General features: G+C 38.3%; 3 protein-coding genes across 3 annotated transcripts; 2 read left to right on the plus strand and 1 right to left on the minus strand.

The window, feature by feature from the left end:
• Positions 1-752: 752 nt before the first annotated feature.
• On the plus strand, positions 753-4,321 carry gpank1 (G patch domain and ankyrin repeats 1). The gene is made up of 4 exons (XM_071505389.1): positions 753-1,631; positions 1,718-1,859; positions 1,949-2,024; positions 3,400-4,321. The coding sequence occupies exons 1-4, from the start codon at positions 1,158-1,160 to the stop codon at positions 3,839-3,841; spliced, it is 1,134 nt and encodes a 377-aa protein (XP_071361490.1). The 5' UTR covers positions 753-1,157; the 3' UTR covers positions 3,842-4,321.
• A 1,386-nt stretch (positions 4,322-5,707) lies between these two features.
• LOC139636941 (cytochrome P450 3A40-like) lies at positions 5,708-11,853 on the minus strand. Its single transcript, XM_071505381.1, has 14 exons — positions 11,702-11,853; positions 11,473-11,566; positions 11,264-11,316; positions 10,933-11,032; positions 10,572-10,685; positions 10,373-10,461; positions 8,996-9,138; positions 8,772-8,899; positions 7,918-7,993; positions 7,659-7,828; positions 7,479-7,546; positions 7,101-7,259; positions 6,441-6,603; positions 5,708-6,317 (listed from the first exon to the last, which is right to left on the minus strand). The coding sequence occupies exons 1-14, from the start codon at positions 11,770-11,772 to the stop codon at positions 6,216-6,218; spliced, it is 1,530 nt and encodes a 509-aa protein (XP_071361482.1). The 5' UTR covers positions 11,773-11,853; the 3' UTR covers positions 5,708-6,215.
• Positions 11,854-12,446: 593 nt separating this feature from the next.
• LOC139636942 (cytochrome P450 3A40-like) lies at positions 12,447-18,454 on the plus strand. Its single transcript, XM_071505382.1, has 13 exons — positions 12,447-12,602; positions 12,706-12,799; positions 13,842-13,894; positions 14,124-14,223; positions 14,330-14,443; positions 14,945-15,033; positions 15,152-15,300; positions 15,479-15,606; positions 15,839-15,905; positions 15,997-16,157; positions 17,239-17,465; positions 17,600-17,762; positions 18,099-18,454. Exons 1-13 carry the CDS (start codon positions 12,532-12,534, stop codon positions 18,186-18,188), a joined length of 1,506 nt encoding a protein of 501 aa, XP_071361483.1. The 5' UTR covers positions 12,447-12,531; the 3' UTR covers positions 18,189-18,454.
• Positions 18,455-19,482: the final 1,028 nt, after the last annotated feature.

Genomic DNA, 19,482 nt, shown 5'->3' on the forward strand with positions numbered 1-19,482 from the left:
TTTGTATCCTGCTACATTTATTTTATTACTTAAGTTACTATTTCTTTGCAAATTCAGATAAATAATACAAAATATAATCAATAATTACGATGTATTCATTCAAGACTTTTATTGACCCCATGGTAAAAGATACCCAGCAGAATATAAAATAATGAGAATTATCCACACCTTCCACATTAAGGTTTAGGTACAAATGAGTGCTTCCATAATTAAAATCCAATAATATAACGTACATTATAATGAAATGAGTCATTTTGTGTAATGAGTACTCATACTTTTGGAATTGTATGTTTTCATGCCAATAGTTTTGTACTTTTTTAATGCATGACTTTTACTCATAAAGGAGCTCTACCCTGTGGTATTGCTTTACATACACAAGCTAATTACTGTTTCACAGATAATACTAATATAATTTTGTATGCAGAACTTTTCATTGTGATGTAACTTTTGTGCATTGTGGCATTGATACTTTTACTTGAGTCTAATTCCATTACTACGAATAATTTATTAGGACTATTTTGACAGCGGGGGACAGTCTGTATGATGAGTAATTTTACTTTTGATTTTTAGTTAGAGTACTTTTACTGAAATCAATGTTTAGTGCAAGAATTATATTTTTTACATAGTGGTATTTAAAATATACTCCATAAACTGTATGGATTATTAGTGGTTTATAAAGTTGAACAGAGAGGGTGACACCCAGTCCGACAGGTGGCAGCACTCATCTCAGTCACGCAACGCACGTCGGTTACGCACGTCGGTTACGCACGGTGTTGCGTTTACAAACAGGAAGACAAGGTAACTTTAGCTTGAGGTAACGGTCTTATTATTAAAGAAATTAGTCATTTTTCTCTCCTAGTTCACGCCTTCATTTGGATAATGGTTTGAAGCGACGGGGGCAATGTTAACTAATCGAGTTCTTTAGGTCATCTCAAATCAACAACCGTTCATGTGCCTAAAGGCTAATGCTAATGCTAAGCTAGGCTAACTAGTTTGGTAAGGCTACAAAGGCTGACTGCTCTTGTCTTATTGAGATAGCTTTCTCAACCTAATGTAATATTTAATACCATAATATGTTGCCTTAGCAATAGGATACTGTTTCTCAGAGTGACTTTCAATGAAATGCCAGTGAACTGGTTCAGCTACAGTCGGTCCTTATGGCTACGTTGGGCTTTACTCCTGCCAGTGAGCAGGATGTTTTCAGCATTGAAACAACGGGACAGTCCAGCTCTATAACGAGCAGTGTGCTTAGTGGGGAAGAAGCCAGGCAGTTCTACGAAAATTTAATGAAACATGATAATCAAGGACAAGAGATATCAAGGGGTGCATTGAGCAAAAAAGATTATGGCAGAGAGCATCAAAATAAGCAGAAGAAAAGAGAGTCTAGAAGAAGAGTGAGGAGGAGGGAAGTGGCTGCAGAGGTGCAACAGGATCAAACTAGTTCAGCTGTGGAAAGGGGGACAGGTAGAGAAAGCGAAGGCATCCAAAGGAGGGAGATGACAGCAGGCGAGACGAGCAACTCAGAAAGGTCCGTGGAGCTCCAGGGGCTCAGGTTGCTGCGCTGTGCCCATGAGGGGGACCTGTCTGGCCTCAGAGAGCTGCTCTCAAAGGGGGTCGACATAAACTTCCAGGTATAATACTTACAGATTAGTGTATATTGAAGTGACACACCGGAAGTATTTAATTTATATTTACTTTCTTGCATTCTCCCCTCAAGGATACTTTCTTCTGGACGGCTATGATGTGCGCAAGCTGGTCAGGGCAAAGAGCTGTGGTGAGGCTGCTGCTGCAACATGGAGCAGCCTGGGTTGGAGTGGTGGATATGCAGGGCAGGGATGCCAAAGACCTGGCACTGCAAGGTATATTCATGCAACTTTTATCATCACTTTATATCTGCGTTTGTCTGTACAGTGAAATTGAGCTCATCCATTTCCAACTTTCTCCCCAGCGGGCCACAGTGAAGTGTTGGAGGAGTTGGAGAGCTACTGGAGAAGTGCACAGAGAGACGCACAATCTGACAGCAGGTTAGCACAGTCACAGGTTTATAGTTAAATGAAATTGAAGAAAATATTAATTCATGTCAGAAAGGCTGAACAATAGATAATTAACAGTTGTTCACTGGCTTTATTGCAATGAGGGCAGGCTAAACAACAGAAACACCTCTGTATAAGGCACTTCAATTCAACAGCACCAAACTACATCCTGTGAAAAGATTATACAGTTGAATAAACACCTCTCAAACAAAAACTGAATAGTATAACCTTCATGAAGGTAGGATTTATTCAAGTCTGCACTAATCTTATCTAGAGGAACCTGATAAATACAGCTGATATGTTTTGACATTACTTTAAAAAGTTCACTCAAATCCTGTGATTTAAGAACTGTGAGAAGATAAAAATAAAATACACTAAAGCACTCACTGGTGTCAAAGTATGCATCGGTGACACAAGATTGTAAATGACCTCATCTGTCATTGGCATTACTGCACATTCCTGTTGCTTATCAGCTGACACTGGTTTTTATTCCCTCACTATGTGTGTCAGTGCACAGCTAGACAGTGAGTTAAACACTGTTCCAAAAAAGACTAAAGACAGGAGTTGGTCTGTAAAGATTTTACTAGAAGTAATAGAGAAACTGAAAACAGTATTGAGTGACATGCAGTAAATTCAGTGACAGGGTTGGAGCCTTTTCATGCCAGACATTTAGACTTGTCCAAACAGGAAAAGCACAGGTTTAAATAATGACGTTAACAGTGGTTCCATTCCAGTCAGTGTCCCTTTAAGCCATGTCACCACATGCAGTCATCATTAATGTGATGTACTCCACCTGTGCTTTTCCTGTTTTGACAAGTCAAAATGTCCACTGTGAAAATAGTAAATTACAAATTGGAAAAAAAAAGGTGCAATCCTGTGAACAAATTATGAACAAAAGATGTTGTGAAGTAAATGAGAATCAAGGAAACTTGCTTCATAAAACTGTCAGACTATGAATCAAAGGTGAAAAATCAGCAAAGGCTGGCCTTACATACACACACACACACACAGGTGTTTGGCTTTTTAGACCTTTGTTCAGGTTGATGGTGGGCAAAGCAATACTGAGAATAACATGATGTCACTGGGCTCCATGGACCAATAAGAATGGTGGACATATAATTAGTCCCACCCTAACATGTGAAACATAATTAATTGGTGAGTGTTTGAGATTTCAGTCACTTACAAGCTTCCACTAAATGAGGACTGTGGAGTTTGACCCCAATCACTTACACTTTTTATGGTTAGTATGAACAGGAGGAATGATTTCAGCAAACAAAAACTGTGTCAAAGTACATTTTGACTCCTGATCACTGTTTGAAAATGGCTGTAAAAAACAGTAAACCTGTTAATTTTTGTCTCTCCCCAGTGCTCCCCAGCCCCAGTGGTGTGAAGTGTGTTGTAGCAAGTACAGCAGCAGCTTGTCATCACATCTCTCTTCCACTCTGCATCAGTTTAGTCTACGGCATCCTCCACCCACCCCCTACTACTGTCTACCCCCCTCCAGTAACAGCTACAAGATGATGCTTCGTTGCGGCTGGAAACCGGGAACAGGACTGGGACCAGAGGGAGATGGGCCGCAACAGCCAGTGCCAACTGTGCTGAAGAGAGACCAGAAAGGACTGGGGTATGGACAGATGAAAAGAGCCAAAGTTACACACTTCCGAGCCAGGGATCATGACGCCGTGAAACCACCATCCAAGAATAAAGAGGAGAAGGGAGGAAAGGGGACGAGGAAGGAAGAAAGTAAGAGAAAAGAGCAAAAGGATAAAAACTGGGAAAGAGATTTTCGTGCCTCTTTTTATCTTTGACACCTGCTCACAGTGACTTTCCTACAAGCCCTCTCCCCCAAACTTATCTGAAAGTATCTCAGATGAGATGTCCAGTTTTTTAAATTTAAAACTATGCAGGTGTTTGTAAAGCTGCTGGAAGGTGTTTTCTCATGGAGCATAATATAAATACATTGACTCTACCTAAAAAGCGGATATCGTGTCCATGAAAGGAATCAGTTGTGCCGCTGCCTACAGTTTGTGTAATCCCCAAATGTTGCATTGTGTTTACTCTTTATAACCAAACATGGTGTGTTTACTGTTGACCCACCAAGACCGTTTAAAAAGGTTGTATAAGAAGATTTTTATTTGCAATTATTTAAAAAATACATGAGTTCTACTGATCAAAAAAAAAAAGCAGAGAGCACTGATTATTGTTCATGATCTGGGGAAAAGATGTGTTTATTTAGTGTCAAAAAGTTGGTTAAAATGATTTATATGGTAATAAAATGTAAAACATTATCAAGATCTTGATTTGTGAGTCTGTACAGGCATGAAACACAGACATTGAAGTTTCAGTGGAACTATTTGTCCATGGTTTTTGAATGTAAAATATGTTGTGCAACTACACAGACCAGCAGTGAACTCTCCCTTTGTAGCAGCTCCAGGTTGCTTCTCACCTAATTCAACACACCTGCACACATGTGACTGGTGAGTCACTTGTTTATGAATACCTGCTGTATGAGCATGTCACCTATGTTCTTACTTCTTCTAGAGCAGAATGAATGGAAGCGAAAGAGTATTACATTACCAATGGCGATCATGTAAAATAGCCTAAACGTGTATGATTTGGTTAAAGAGATAGTTCAGAGATTCAGTGGTTTTGGGAAATTTTACTGTTTTCCGAACTTTCCCAAAGTCAGACATTAACAAAATCCTCAGAACAGACCTTTTTTTTTTATGTGTTTGGTTTAGTCTCACGTTCTGTCAAACAGCAGTATAAGACAATCTTGCCTCAATTGTTGAGTTTCTATGGGATCAAATAACATAATCATGATCCCATAGGTATCCAGGAATTGAGTGAAGCAAAGCAAGTAAACTACGGTAGGGTGAGGGGGGTCCCTTTCTCTGAGGGGAGGCTCACAGTCTCACACTTTCAAAACCTCAGGTCTAGAGTGTTTATGTCTCAAAAACTGGACTCTTCTTCTCTGGCTACATATTCGTACTTTCAGCTTTTTAAGGAGACACAGTTCGAGCCAAATCAGGGAACTTAAACCCCATGTGACAGTGTGTGGCCTCAGGTCTTCAGACAAGCCCCATTTTTATTTCAAAGCCCAGGCTGGAGATGACAGGTGACCTGGCTGTGGTCCTCAAAGCTCCAAGACTACTGAGCAGAGTTTTGTCCACCAGAGTCAATACTAATGCAAGGAAAATGAGAAAGCCTGTATGTTTTAATCCACTCATAATAAATGCTGTTTGTGCAGTGTTCAGCATCAGGTTTACTGCCAACTAGGTGTTTTAAATAGATGTTGATCTGCTCCTCCACAGAACTGAAAGGACATTAAAAAAAACCTTATAATGTAATGCAGTTAAATACAACGAAGAAGAAAAAAGAAAAAGTACAGCCTCGTATTGCAGAATACAGCTGAGTCATCATACAGATTACGCCCTTAGCAGTAACTGAACATTTCAAAAGTATTTATGAATGGGGAACTACATGGCATTACATCATGCAGGTGTTTTTGGTCATTAATCATAGGCATGCATTAACAGGGAGGTGTCATGTCTTGTTACTTTTCAATTAGTATTTTTAACCATCTCTTTTTTTTTTGCTTAAGGCGTAATAATAAATACTCTCCGGAGATTCTCCGGAGCTCTGTTATAAACATGTGACTCACAAGCTTGATGTGATTTCTTATGTTTATTATTATTGATTATTATTAGTTAGTTATCATCAATACACAGTATTTTTGTTACAGTTTTTTGAGTATCCCTACATATAAGCTTGACAAAATCATTTGAACTATTTACATATTACAAGAAATATTCCATCACGTAAGCAGTGCTCTTGTGTCATCTATACATCTGCAGTTTTCCACTGTTTGAGTGCTTTGTTTTTACAGTTTTGTCTGATCATCACTACATTTGGTACATAATATTAACCAAATATGTAATTCATGTTTTGATATTCCAAACTGTATCTTGTGTTTGCTAAATTCTTTTATGCATGTCTTATTTGACATAATATGCCATAATTCATGAAGATGATGTGCATATAAATTCCAGGAATGTTTTCCAAGGTTCCAAAAACCAGCATGACTGGCTGTCACTGTCTGGTTTGATTCAGATCAGATTATAAATGATAAACTTTATGCATATTGTCTTGAGGGATGTATCTAAGTCCCTCCTAGTTGCACTAGTTGTCCACATTTTGTGAGGTGGTGGAACGTGCCACCAGCTTCAGTTTGATTGGTCGTAAGGGTCCTAGCAGGCCTTCAGGAGACATCTGCAAAGGGATCTGTGGAATGGACAACTGAATCAGAAACTTCTTGCTCTCTCATATGATGTCTGTCATATTATGTAATAGAAAACATGTAGACCATGACAACCTAAGTATGTAAACTAATTAAAATATAATCACCTCTGTCTCCTTGCAGACTGAGAAGCTGTAGCTCTGCAAAACTTCCACCAAGGCCAGTTTAACCATCACCAGAGCTAATCGCATTCCCACACAGTTCCTTGGTCCAATGCCAAATGGCAGGTAAGTGTATGGTTTGATGCTCTGCTTGTTCTCCTTGCTAAATCTAGAAAACAAGGAAACAGTGGCAAAAACAGTTGAAGTTCAATATGTATGCAAAAATTCTAAAAAATATATTAAAATCCAAATACTAAAAGTAAATACCCATCTTCAGCTAGCACTTGATCACGCATTTCTTTATTCTGCCTGCTATACACAGTCATATTCTTTTATAATAAATGAAGGAAATTTAAATCAATTTTATTTTAAAACAAATATTTAATTAATCAGAATACAGATGATTCCTACGTAGTTGTCAGGTGATGCAATTTCATCTATATCATTTGAAGTTTGTATTTGCGATAGTCACAGTCTCCCAAAAGTCAGTTGATTTAAACATAAATATTTCTTTTAAAAAATTGTAAAATCACTTAATTTACAGTACTGCAGTGACCGCTCTGGAACTTAAGATTTACACAACGTTTTTTTTTTTTTTTTTAATGCTGAGAAATGTTTGGAGAATTATTGCATCTTAATCCTTGTGTAAAACACTCTAGCAGCTACCTGTCAGGTTTGAACTCTTCAGGCTCTGGCCACAGCTCAGGGTCACGGTGCAGAGCGTAGACTGGAATCACAACAGCCATGTCCTTCGGGATTGTGATTCCATTGATCTTGACAGTTTCTTTGGCTATTCGATCGAGACGTGGAATTGGAGGGTAGAGCCTAATGACAAAACAAGAATATGTTTAAAAACTTTATATCTTGTGATTTTTGCTATTGATTCAATGATAGGTAGGGTTTAAGCCCTTGTTGTATTAATGTAACTATAGTGAAGAGGTGCACTATCCTCTTTTTTAGCAGCATGACTTTGGGGATGACAATGTTTTGGTCTCTCACAGATCAATTGTGCCTCCCTGATTTTTATTATAAAATGTCCATTACCTCAGACACTCATTGACCACACTGTCTAAGTACTCCATCTCCATCAGGGGTTCGTATTGGACTGGACCCTATAGAGTTATGAAAACAGTTTGATTAAACACATTTCTGATTTTGAAAACTAGTTTCACTGTGAAATAAAATGGAGAGAACTGACTCCCGAACCACAATCCTCTGCTCTACCTTATTTGGGAAAGTAGAGTCTATCTCCTTTTGCAGGCGTTCCATGACTTCAGGATTTCTTGCCAAAGTGTAGGCCAAGAAGACAAGAGTAGTAGCATTTGTGTCATAACCAGCAAACACAAACATTGTTGCATGAGAAACAATCTCATGATCAGTAAGACCTTTCAGGGCTGGTGGGATGGAGAAGAAAAGAGGGTGTCAGTAATTTGAGGGACATTTGTGTTTCTGTTTGTGTAGCTGATGCAAACCTTCTAATTACCCTTGTTCTGCTTTTGTCCCCTGGGTTCATTGACTGTCTGAGAGTTGATCATATGTTGAAGCATATCTCCTGGATTCTGAAAACAGTTGAGAAACTTGGCACAAATGTTATGATACCATGATAACATGAGATCTGAAAACCGGTACAGTTCTTGAGTTATTGTATTGTCTATTGTATTGTATTGTCTTGGTTTTATGTTGCAAATGAATGAGCACTGGATTTTTGGAATAGCTGGAGTCAAATGAATTTTTTCTACACAAAATGCGCTGAAATACTTTTGTCAGTTTTTTAATTCACTGGATTAGTCAATCTGACATTCCCACCTTGTTATTTAAACCATAAATGCTGAATTTTAATGTTGGCCTCATAAACAATAGTTGTGACAATGTGACCCAAATGTTCAAACTTTCAATCATATCACATGATCTTCATCAGCAAATGGAGACTGCCCAGCAACACAGAAATTTTCTTTTCCATTTTGTCTTATTCTATATGAATCCACTTCATAAACATACAGAAACGATCGAAAAAAGGAGAGAGACTGTAGGAAAATAATGGAAAGAATTGAGTTCCAAGTGGATTTCAGTCTGAACTCAAGACAAACACATACACAGGTAAACGCCCCACACATGGTTAGTACGTATGTTACTTGCAAGCAACAGCTAATACTAATACTAATACTGTTTTGGGTGAGTAAACGCAGACTACACAAATGGTCGTTTCACATTCTGACTTAACACACTTTTAAAGGGCACAGATAAAATTAAAAAATTGCCATGATACAAAATGACTGTATACAATGATAGAATATTTTATCTGTGTTGTTCAACCCTCATTGTGTGTTTTGTTTTGACCTGGTGTGAGCTCCCACTGCGTTCTGCTCTGATCTTATCCACAATCTTTCTCAAGAAAGCAAGAGAAGTCTTGGGGAAGAGGGAGACACCCAGCAGCTCCAAGAGAGGAAGAAAGACTGGGAAACATCCTGAAAAGGAGAAAGGGGAAAATAATTATAATTGTAGATACAAAACACACCTGTCAATATAAAGAAAAAAGGTGGTATGGAAAAACAGTGGAGTACCTTGGAGAAGGAAAACAGGGATAGAGACCCGAAACAGCTTGGTGGCATGGGTGATGAGTGGACTTGAAGGGTTGTTGATCGAGTCCATATCCACACCGAATGTACAGCTCCCCATCACATCCATGATGTAGGGTCCAAAGAAACTGACACATAGATTATACTAATCACTGATCAGTGGTTGAAACCAGTGTCTCAGGTAAGAAATGTTGTTTGCTCCAAAGTCTTTTTTTAGTAACACTGCGAAGTAACATCAGCTGCATTTAAAAATGTCTTCATGGAAAAGTTATTGAGGACATTCACTCATGTGCATTCACAAATAATTCCGTAATCAAAGGAGAGGAAATATTGATATTGCACCCATTGTTTAAACCTTACGAGCAGTAACATAAATATATAGAAACCCTGAAATTGGAAAGCGTTTATATACCGCTTTTAGAAGACCCCCATTTATCCAGTTGCTGTAATTTAATAATAATAATAATAATAATAATAATAAAGGAATCATTGAGTCTTAAAAGGATAGATTTTTGACTCATTCAGCAGCTGAACACACATCGTTCTTCCTATAATGGAAATCATTAATCATCAATATTCTTTGGAAAATTCATCCAAGCACTGTTGCACAAGTTCCCACAAATGTGTTGCGCTTGCAGTTTGCTTTGCTTTCACCTTCTGTCCAGTTCATCCCAAGCCAGCTCCATGGGGTTAAAGTCTTGCATCATGTGAAGCCACCGTCTGGTTGTTTTCTTTCAGTGTTTTGGCTCATTATCTTGCTGTAGGATGAACCAGTCTGTGTGTCTTTGGTACTTGCTTTTTTCTCACCATTCTGATGGCAATATACAGTCTTGTAGCACAATATTGTCCTAATAATTTATCAGAGGGTATAGTAATACAGTTTGTTCCAAAACTGCCTTTATACACACAGCGTGTTTCTAAGTCATCAGCTAAAGTTGGGTCACCTGTAGGAATTCTTTGCATTTCAAGGCTTTGTTTACTTCTGTCGCTGTAGGAGCTGTAACTTCACCAATTTTGAATCTCTGTTTTCTATAATTAACATCAGTTTTTAGTGACATATAACTTGTGCTTATTCAATTACTTGCATGGAGTTAGAGGAGAAGATCCATACCATCCTTGTATCTGTATAATAAATATAAAGCTACGGCCTGCAGCTGGTTAGCTTAGCTTAGCACAAAGACTGGAAACAGGTGGAAACAGCTAGCCTACCTGTCCAAAGGTAATATAATCCGCCTACTATACCACCCCCCCTTAAGATAACATATTTGTTTTCATGCGGTCATCTTTGTGAGGATGCTAAGAAGGAATGTAGGTTTGATTTATGCAACATTTAGAAACAATTTATTGGATGGTGCCACTTACTCTTTAACATTAATGACATCATCATTGCCCAGCCTGGACTGCAGCCTTTCTGTCAGCTTGCGGGAATGATGTTTCATGAGGCTAAACATCTTAAACAGAGGAAGAGAGCGAAAAATAAACAGAAGTAGAATAAAGGCAAAGATGAACATATAGATAGTTTCAATCTACCCAGATATGAACTGAAGAAAACAACTCCTACCTCTTTTATACGACCAGAGGTGAAGGAGGGGGAGAGGATGTTCCGATTCCTTCTCCACTTATCATCCTCAATAAAGGCCAAAGCGTCATACAGGTCCCCATTCAGACGCAAGTTCTAAAGGGTCATAAAGGCCACATAAATATACTGTGTATGTGTGTGTGTACAACTGTATGTTTTTGTGGTAAAGCTATTAATAATTGTACCCTGGACACAGAATGTTAAATTGCAGGTTGCTGTTTTTTCATGTATACAAGTTTATGCTGCTTGCATATAAGGATCCAGAAACATATGATATGTCAATTCATCATTGCTGTCCTTGCCTGATCATTATCATTGCATGTGTAATCTTGTGTGTTCTCACCCTCCGGTTGGTGAAGTAGGTGAAGCACTCCTTCACCAGGATGGTTTTCAGCATGTCGGGATCCATCACAGCCAGGACCGGCCTCCTGAGCTCGTACATGCTGAACGTTTGCAGTACAGAAACACACATTTACCTTTGTGACATTTAGTGTAAATCTCTTATCAGTGTAGTAGGAAGCAGCATAGACGCAGCTGACACAAGCAACCATACTAGAGGGTTAAGGGCCAAAACCTGCCAAACATACAGTTTCACATAACATACAGTAATAACAGGTAGATTGGTTATTGGCTTAGTTCTTATATATATTCTTCTAAAAGCTTTTTAGACTCACCCCCAGACTCTTCCATACTTTTGAGCACTCCCCATATCATCTAAGTAGTAAACCTGGTAACATAAATGACATATTGATCATTAATTATTGACATACAGCATTGTCTGGATCGTTACCAATGTAGTCTGAAATTTATTTCTACATTCAAATGATGAAAATAATTTAAATCCATCATTTAAAATTAACGTAGAATTTAAGGATTTACATACATGGTTAAACCTGCCAATTGTGCCAAAGTACATCACTGGCTTGGGTCCAGGGATCCCCAATTTCTCAAATACTCCATAAGTCCAGGAGCCGTACCTTTGCAGAAGAGACAAGAGTTAAATGTGTTAAAAGTCAAATGGTGTTGGACCAAATGTTTGCTGTTCACTTGAAAGGCAAAGGCACAAAAGTGAAAGTAATCTATTGTAATTAGAACAAATCTCTTATCTTTACCTAACAAATATACAGATAAATGTGATGAGTAGAATCCATGTTTCTATAGAGAAGAAAGGAAGAAAACTCATGGCTTTCTCTTCCACAGCCAAGTTGTGGCGATCTCAGTTTTTACTGAACTTTGAATCTGCAAGCAGAGGAGGTGTGGCCTCTTCTCGCTGTGTTACATGAGAACCTTCCTGCTTCCTGTGCAGCAACACAATATCTCGGAGGAAAACAGTTTCTGGCACCCACACCACTGGGTGTATGCCTGGACATGTCGTTGTGTGAGCAAGGATTGGGAATAAATATGTGTACATAATTACATACATACACAATTTGACAACCACACACCTGACTACATGCCCTACACACACCTGCAAAACCATCAAATTAGTCTTTCATGATTTGACTTTGTTTCTGTTTATAGAAAATATATCATGAGCCAGGAGGATTTTTTGAATTTTATTTTGTTTTAATGTGACTTCTTGTAAGTCTGGAACAACAAACTAGAAACAGGGGCAGACACTAAAAGAACGTAAAGTTTTAATTAATTATTCAAAGCTGTTTTCATGAACTTTGTGCATCCTCTTTCTTTCACACACAAGCAGTATAACAATTGAGGCCACAAGACCGCAGCGCCACAGATGACAGAGCTAATAAAAATGATTATTATAAATCATGCTCAGTCTCTCTCTGTGAATCATTCACCTGATGTCTCTGGCTGCCATTGGTTCAACTCTCACACACTTGCCTTACTTATGCAACAGGTCTGTGCAGCAGGATATAAAAGCCGATAATCTTCAGAGAAACTTGTGTCACCACTGACAGAAGAGAAGAAACACGTCAAGATGGGCTACCTCCTCTATTTCTCTGCTGAGACATGGACCCTCCTGGTTGCTCTCATCACACTGGTGCTTGTGTAAGTGTATAAGTATATTTTGCTGTCTTTATATGTTTTTGCCAGTGTATGTGATAAAAACATCTCTTCTCTTCTCTTCTCTTGTTCATTTTGTTTTTCACAGGTATGCCTATTGGCCATATGGAATATTTAAAAGAATGGGCATCCCTGGTCCCAAACCAGTCCCTTTTTTCGGCACCATGCTGGCATATAGAAAGGTTGGTAAATATAACTTTTTCAGACACAAGAATAACCTAAAAATACACTCCGTCTAATACAACAGTCCTGCAGTAAATCCTACCTTCATGATGCTGTATTTTGTGGTGCTGTTGAACTGTATTGCATACAGAGAGGTGTGTTATGTTATTTAGCCTTCCCTCATTACAATTCAACAGCACCACAGACCACAGCCTTCAAGACTATTATAAAGTTTCAAACAATTTGAACATTATAACCTTTACAAAGGAGAATTAATTGCAAGACTTTTTGTATGAGACTACTTTTGTTTTTTTGTGTTCTGAGCAGCTTTTTTTATCAGTTTACAGACTTAGCAAGGCAAATATTGGTATGATAGAAACCAAATGCGAACATAAAAATGTATTGTGCCTATGTGCAGTGTTTTTGTATAGATTCTTTAATCTTTTCTTTTCTAAACTAAATCTAAAACTATAGTTATCTGAAGTATGTTAACTGACACACTGGAACGCCCCTTTGGTAAGTCTTGAGTGACTAGTCAGTCACTAGTCACCAATGGTACACCTCCCATGGGGTTCGAGTTTAGCTCTCTAAGCAGATAGCACATTATCTGTGACACATTTTTACAGCTTGTACAGCTTTACAGCCTTTTCCTTAGCTAGGCACATGAATAGGTGAATTGGAGTGGTGATGGTGAAAAATGACATTTGAAAAACTCAACAGTGGCATCACCCAGGACAATCCACAGACCTAAGGACAGTTTTCAGTCGGAAAATACTAATCAAATATTTGGTAGAAAATTATTCCTGATGAAAGTTAAGATTTAAGAGGGAAAATGTTTCCTTTTAAATTCTTTATTTGTTGATGTAAGTATCTTAGTTGTATTATTCCATTTTGACAATGCAAGTTTGAATTTGTGTTTGTTGTGTTGTGGTATCAGAGCTGGGATTTAAATGGTAAAAACAGCACATTACATTAGTGTTAGTGATTTAAATATTTTAATATATTGCGTAAAAATCCCTTAGCATTTTTAAGAGGGTTTAAAATTGTTATTCTCTACCCTAGGGATTCACTACCTTTGACACAGATTGCTTCAAGAAATATGGGAAAACATGGGGGTAAGTCTGCAAATTGTACAGTACTATGTGCACAGTGTGTATATGCATGTATAGAAGATATATCTGATAGTTGTCCTTAGAGGTGCTAGTCTGTCTACATACATACAATATCCACAAACAAAGTATGTGGATACCTGTTTTACCTGTTTTACCTGTGACTGCATGAAAATCTCACCTGGTGTTTTAGTATTTCTGTTTTTATATTCTGATATATTCTTATCACATCTAGCATTTTTGATGGCCGTCAGCCTGTGCTGTGCATCACAGACCCTGCCATGATAAAAACAGTTCTGATAAAGGAGTGTTACTCTTTCTTCACAAACCGCAGGGTATGCACACACACCATATAACACATTCAGTCACTTATTATGATTCTGCTTTTTAGTTGAAGTCACTCACTCACTCATCTGCAGTTGTTTTCTAACTCTATTACAGAACTTCCGTCTGAATGGGCCATTGTATGATGCCGTGTCCATCGCTGAAGATGATCAGTGGAGGAGGATCCGCAGTGTCCTCTCTCCCTCCTTCACCTCAGGAAGACTGAAGGACGTAAGACCTCCTCTAACGCCTCCTCTAGCGCCTCCTCTAGCTTTTGTTCAACATAGTATTTTTCTACGAAGGTCTGTGCTGTAACTTTAGTCCATTCTTTCCAGAGCAGTGCTTCCCAACCCATTTGGTTTGTGACACCTTAAAAAGAGGCAATGCCGACTTTTATCACATGTTATTGACCAAGTTACCTTCAGTTCAACAAAAATGTGATTTTTCATTCTCAGATTGTTTCATTTTTAGGATTGTTAGAGGCCTAAAGAGATTAAAGTATTCTGTGTATTACGAGGAAAAAGCATTATCCCTTTTGTCATTTTGTGACTCCCAGACTTATCCTGGAAACCCTTTTTTGGGTCTTGAAACTTAAGTTGGTAACTACTAATCTAGAGGAAGCACGTACAGAAACAGCAGGACCTCTGTGCCAGTGTAGCTGTATTTTCCAGTATTTCAAGAAGTCTATGTATTGTTGTTTTTTCTCTCCATCTATGTCGGTCTGTGCCTCAGATGTTTGACATAATGAAGCGGCACTCCGCTAACCTGCTCAGCAGCATGGATAAGAAGGTAGAGAAGGATGAGCCCTTGGAGCTGAAGGAGTAAGAACACTAAATACTCCAACTACAATTATTTAAAATGATTACAAAAAATGCACAACATCAGTTATTTTTAAGCCTGAAAGGATACAAATATCTGATGTGTTTGTGTGCTCTTTAGGTTCTTTGGACCCTACAGTATGGATGTTGTAACCAGCACAGCATTCAGTGTAGACATAGACTCCCTCAACAACCCTTCAGATCCCTTTGTCACTAACATCAAGAAGATGCTGAAGTTCGACCTTTTCAATCCTCTCTTCCTCATTGTTGGTACAGCATTCATTTTACTTTTCTAAAATATAGCTATCTATAAATTTGTCCATCACCAGGCTGGTAAACCAAAAATATCTGTGTGAGGTAACTTACTGTGAATGTTTACAGTCAGTGCATTGTATCTCATGGCTTTCTAGTTCCCTTTATAAATACATTTCTTTGTATATATCTTCAGCCTTCTTCCCCTTCATGGGTCCTATATTTGAAAAGTTGGAGTTTTCCTTCTTCCCTTCCTCTGTCACGGATTTCTTCTACTCTGCACTGCAGAAGATCAAGTCTAATCGAGAGACTAGCAAGACAATGGTATGTATGTATATATGTATGTATGTATGTATGTATGTATGTATGTATGTATTAGGGCTGAACGATATGCAAAAAAATCATATTGAGATTGTGTTATGAGTCACAATTTCAATTGGAGTGATCATTTTTGCATTTCATGCAGGCCTAGTATGTATGTATGTATGTATGTATTTATGTATGTATCTGCACATTCAGAAATATAATCAAATTAATCACAGACGTCTGCTTTCAGAGTCGTGTGGATCTCCTTCAGCTGATGATTGACTCCCAGAAAAACCAGGATGGAAACAAGAATAAAGGTGACAAACACATACACAACCACACATCTATACAAACATGACAGCACAAAGTGAAGCTACTCTAAATCACAACTCCTTGTTATCTCCTCAGGTTTAAGTGATCATGAAATCCTTTCCCAAGCCATGATTTTCATCTTTGCTGGATACGAAACAAGCAGCAGTTCTCTGTGTTTCCTGGCTTACAATCTGGCAACAAACCCCCATATCATGAAACGGCTGCAGGAGGAGATTGACTCCACCTTCCCTAACAAGGTACATAGGGAGTGAGGAGAGGACAAAGATACAGGTAGCAGGGAGTTTTCAAAGTTATTTAAAGCTATCTTCATTGTTTTTTGGCCACTTGGGAGCAGAGGAACACCATAACAAGCTGACAAACACGTTGACCTGTCATACCTTATAAAGTGGTTATGGCTGACATGTTAGAAAACAATTGCAAAGTTGCAACATTCATGGACCAACATTAGCATGAATTTGAAGTTGTGTTTCTGGCCACCTGATGAATTTAAAACAGTTATGCCTTGGTTTCCTCGAATCCTTGAGAGAAGAATCCGAGTCATTTGTTAACATCATCTGTCTACGGAGGGTTACATACAGAACTTCTTTGCCTAAAGCAGCAACCTACATTAGCCTACTCCTGCTGGAAAAAAGGTTGAGGGGAATGGATATATACCAAAAAAGTAATATATTTATATATTTCCCATATTCATGCCTGAAAGAATGTTGCAATACAGTTTCTGACACCCCTAAAGTGGACTGTACCATTTCTTAACCTTACGTTTGTTGAACATTCGTCTACCTACTTCGCTCCATCAGTGGCTCACAGGGGTTAAATTTGGCCTGAGCTCTGTCTCCTTCAATATCATAACATTATATCACACTTGTACTTTTTTAATCTCCCAGAAAACCTAATAGTGTATTGTAGCTTATACAGTCTCTAACGGCACGAGTAGCACAATTAGACACTCTGTAAAAATATTTTTGCTCCATGGTAAGTTTAAGGTCACTGATAAAAAATATCGATCAGTGGAGCTTGGACAAATGATCTGTAAAATCCCACAGGAGGTACAACAAAAATTAGAAGATGGACCACCTTATTCTTTTTACTGGAATCAATAAATTAAAGATTATGGTACAATTTTCAGTCACACTAAAGTAGTTGTTGGATATTATAATTTTACAGGCTATATCAGCAGCAGGATTTTTTTTGCTCAGTTTTCATCAGCCATCAGTTTATCTACTCAGGATTTATTTGCGAGAGCAGTGGTCTATGTTTGAATGTCGTGAGTGAGAATTCATTCCAGTCATGTGTATGTGTGTCTGTGTTTTTGTGTAGGCTCCTATTGAGTACCAGGCACTGATGCAGATGGAGTATTTAGACAACGTCATGAATGAGTCTCTCCGATTATACCCCATTGCCCCACGTCTGGAGCGTGTGGCCAAGGCATCTGTGGAGATAGATGGCCTTGTGATTCCAAAAGACATGGTTGTCTTGGTCCCCACGTGGCCCCTGCACAGGGACCCTGACCTGTGGCCCGAACCAGAGGAGTTCAAACCTGAGAGGTATGAAAAGGATTTATACATTTAGGTTTGTCAAAGCAGCCAGTCAATGCTAAAAACTCCCTCAGAGAGGACCTGAACTCTGCAGCCCATTGCTTCATTTCTGCTTGATAATATATGTGTGCGTGTATCCTCAGGTTTAGCAAGGAAAACAAGGAGAGTATTGACCCCTACACATACATGCCTTTCGGAGCAGGGCCTAGGAATTGCATTGGGATGCGATTTGCTCTGTTGATGATGAAACTTGCAGTGGTGGAAATCCTCCAGAGGTACAGCTTCACTGTGTGCAAGGAGACTGAGGTGAGACCACAGATGTTCATGTTTACATGAACATGCTATTGTTTTTTTTTATGGTGTATGAGTAATCCTGTTCAAGCATTATCCATAGCTAGCATGATAGGGATATTAAAGGTTTTATTGAATTTAATTTCACGTCTGTCAGTCTAAAGATCAAAACATGACACAACACATAGAACAAGAATACAGTTTGATTGTGGTACTTTGTGGTCTGTTTTTGCATGAGGTTTCTACCATTTTAGGCCCTGCCAGTTTGATTTGAAATAACAAGGCTGAGTTTTGTCCTTTTTTTTTTTTTTGTTCACATTTCTTTTCTCTTCACATGTAATTTCCTTCCAGATCCCCCTAGAGCTTGACATCCAGGGTCTGATAATGCCAAAACGACCAATCAAACTGAAGATGGTGCCACGTTCTGAACCCTCCAGATAAAAAAAACATTTTGAGCTGGATTTTAAGTGTTTTAGTGTTGTATACAGCCCTATCATGTCTGATTTGAACTATATAAAAAAAAGCACATCAGTTTTTCAGAACAATACTACAGTTTTGTTTTGTGTGCCTCTGCATCAGTTGCTTCTCTCTTTTGTTCCTGTTAAAGCAGCTGTCTTATCAATATTTGTCCTAAACTGAGTGACAAATCTATCTGTATATCTTTTTAAGCTTATGTTAACAATAAAGCTTTTTTTTTCTCTCCTGCACACTGTTATTCTTACACATGATTAAATTAGTTATAGCAACACACAACTTGTAGGTGCTGCAAATTATTAAAATGTGGCTGTACAATGGTGGTACTGAAGAGACCATTAGATACATACAAAGAAGTTTTGAAAATATTAGGGCTGTTTCTTCACCATTAAGTCAAACATATAGAGCATGTTGTCTGTCTGGGGAATGGACTTACTACTAAAGGAAGTGATATTTGATGCAGGCTGATTGCACTGACCTTTAGTATATTTCGCAGGTGTTTGTATTCCTCTCCACCTTTGTTCCTAATGTGGGACTGAAATATATTTTTAATTTAATGGTCTGATAAAACAATTCTCTAAACGTTTAAGAGGGTTCATTCAGATATCAGCCAGACAACAAGTTAATTTTTGACCAAATGTTTCTGTGATAAAGTGCATGAAGTGGTGCACTATGTACTATGTGTAGTATTATTGTGTGTTTATGTAACTTCTCTCACTCTGAATGTTTTACATCCCAGCAGCGCGCTCCAGTGGATGGTCTGTTCCGTTTTCGTCCATGTGCTCCTGCTCCTTCACAGATCCACTATCCGAGTTTTTCAACCACCTTGTTCTTTCCATGTTTATAAACAGAGGGTAGAGATAAAAAAAAAAAAAAAAAGAAAGAAAGAAAGAAAGAAAAAAATCTGAGGTGGGCAAACCAGCTTCACTGCAGACACCACATGTTCTCAGGGTTGGGATCTGGGAAATGCAACCATTTACAGGTTGCTGAAAATAGCTGGAATCTGTGATATTACACCAAACCTGTTAAGGAAATGGATCGCTGTCAGTTATCATTACCAACTGCAGAATAATATACAACATGATGAAATATAAGCCCCATGCATACAGTGCTGTATACGTTTTCAGTTTTTGAATGAATTTGAATGATTTATTAACTTAATTTATTTGGACACTGGGCTACACGTGTTCTTGTAATTTTTTTTTTTTTTTTTTTTTTGTTTAATTCACAGAAGTTTGTGCATTGATTTAAACTTGCTCAG

Source organism: Trachinotus anak, unplaced genomic scaffold, assembly GCF_046630095.1.
Source record: "Trachinotus anak isolate AG129_WGS33_773 ecotype Australia unplaced genomic scaffold, CSIRO_AGI_Tana_v1 ptg000019l, whole genome shotgun sequence".
Lineage (NCBI taxonomy): Eukaryota > Metazoa > Chordata > Actinopteri > Carangiformes > Carangidae > Trachinotus > Trachinotus anak.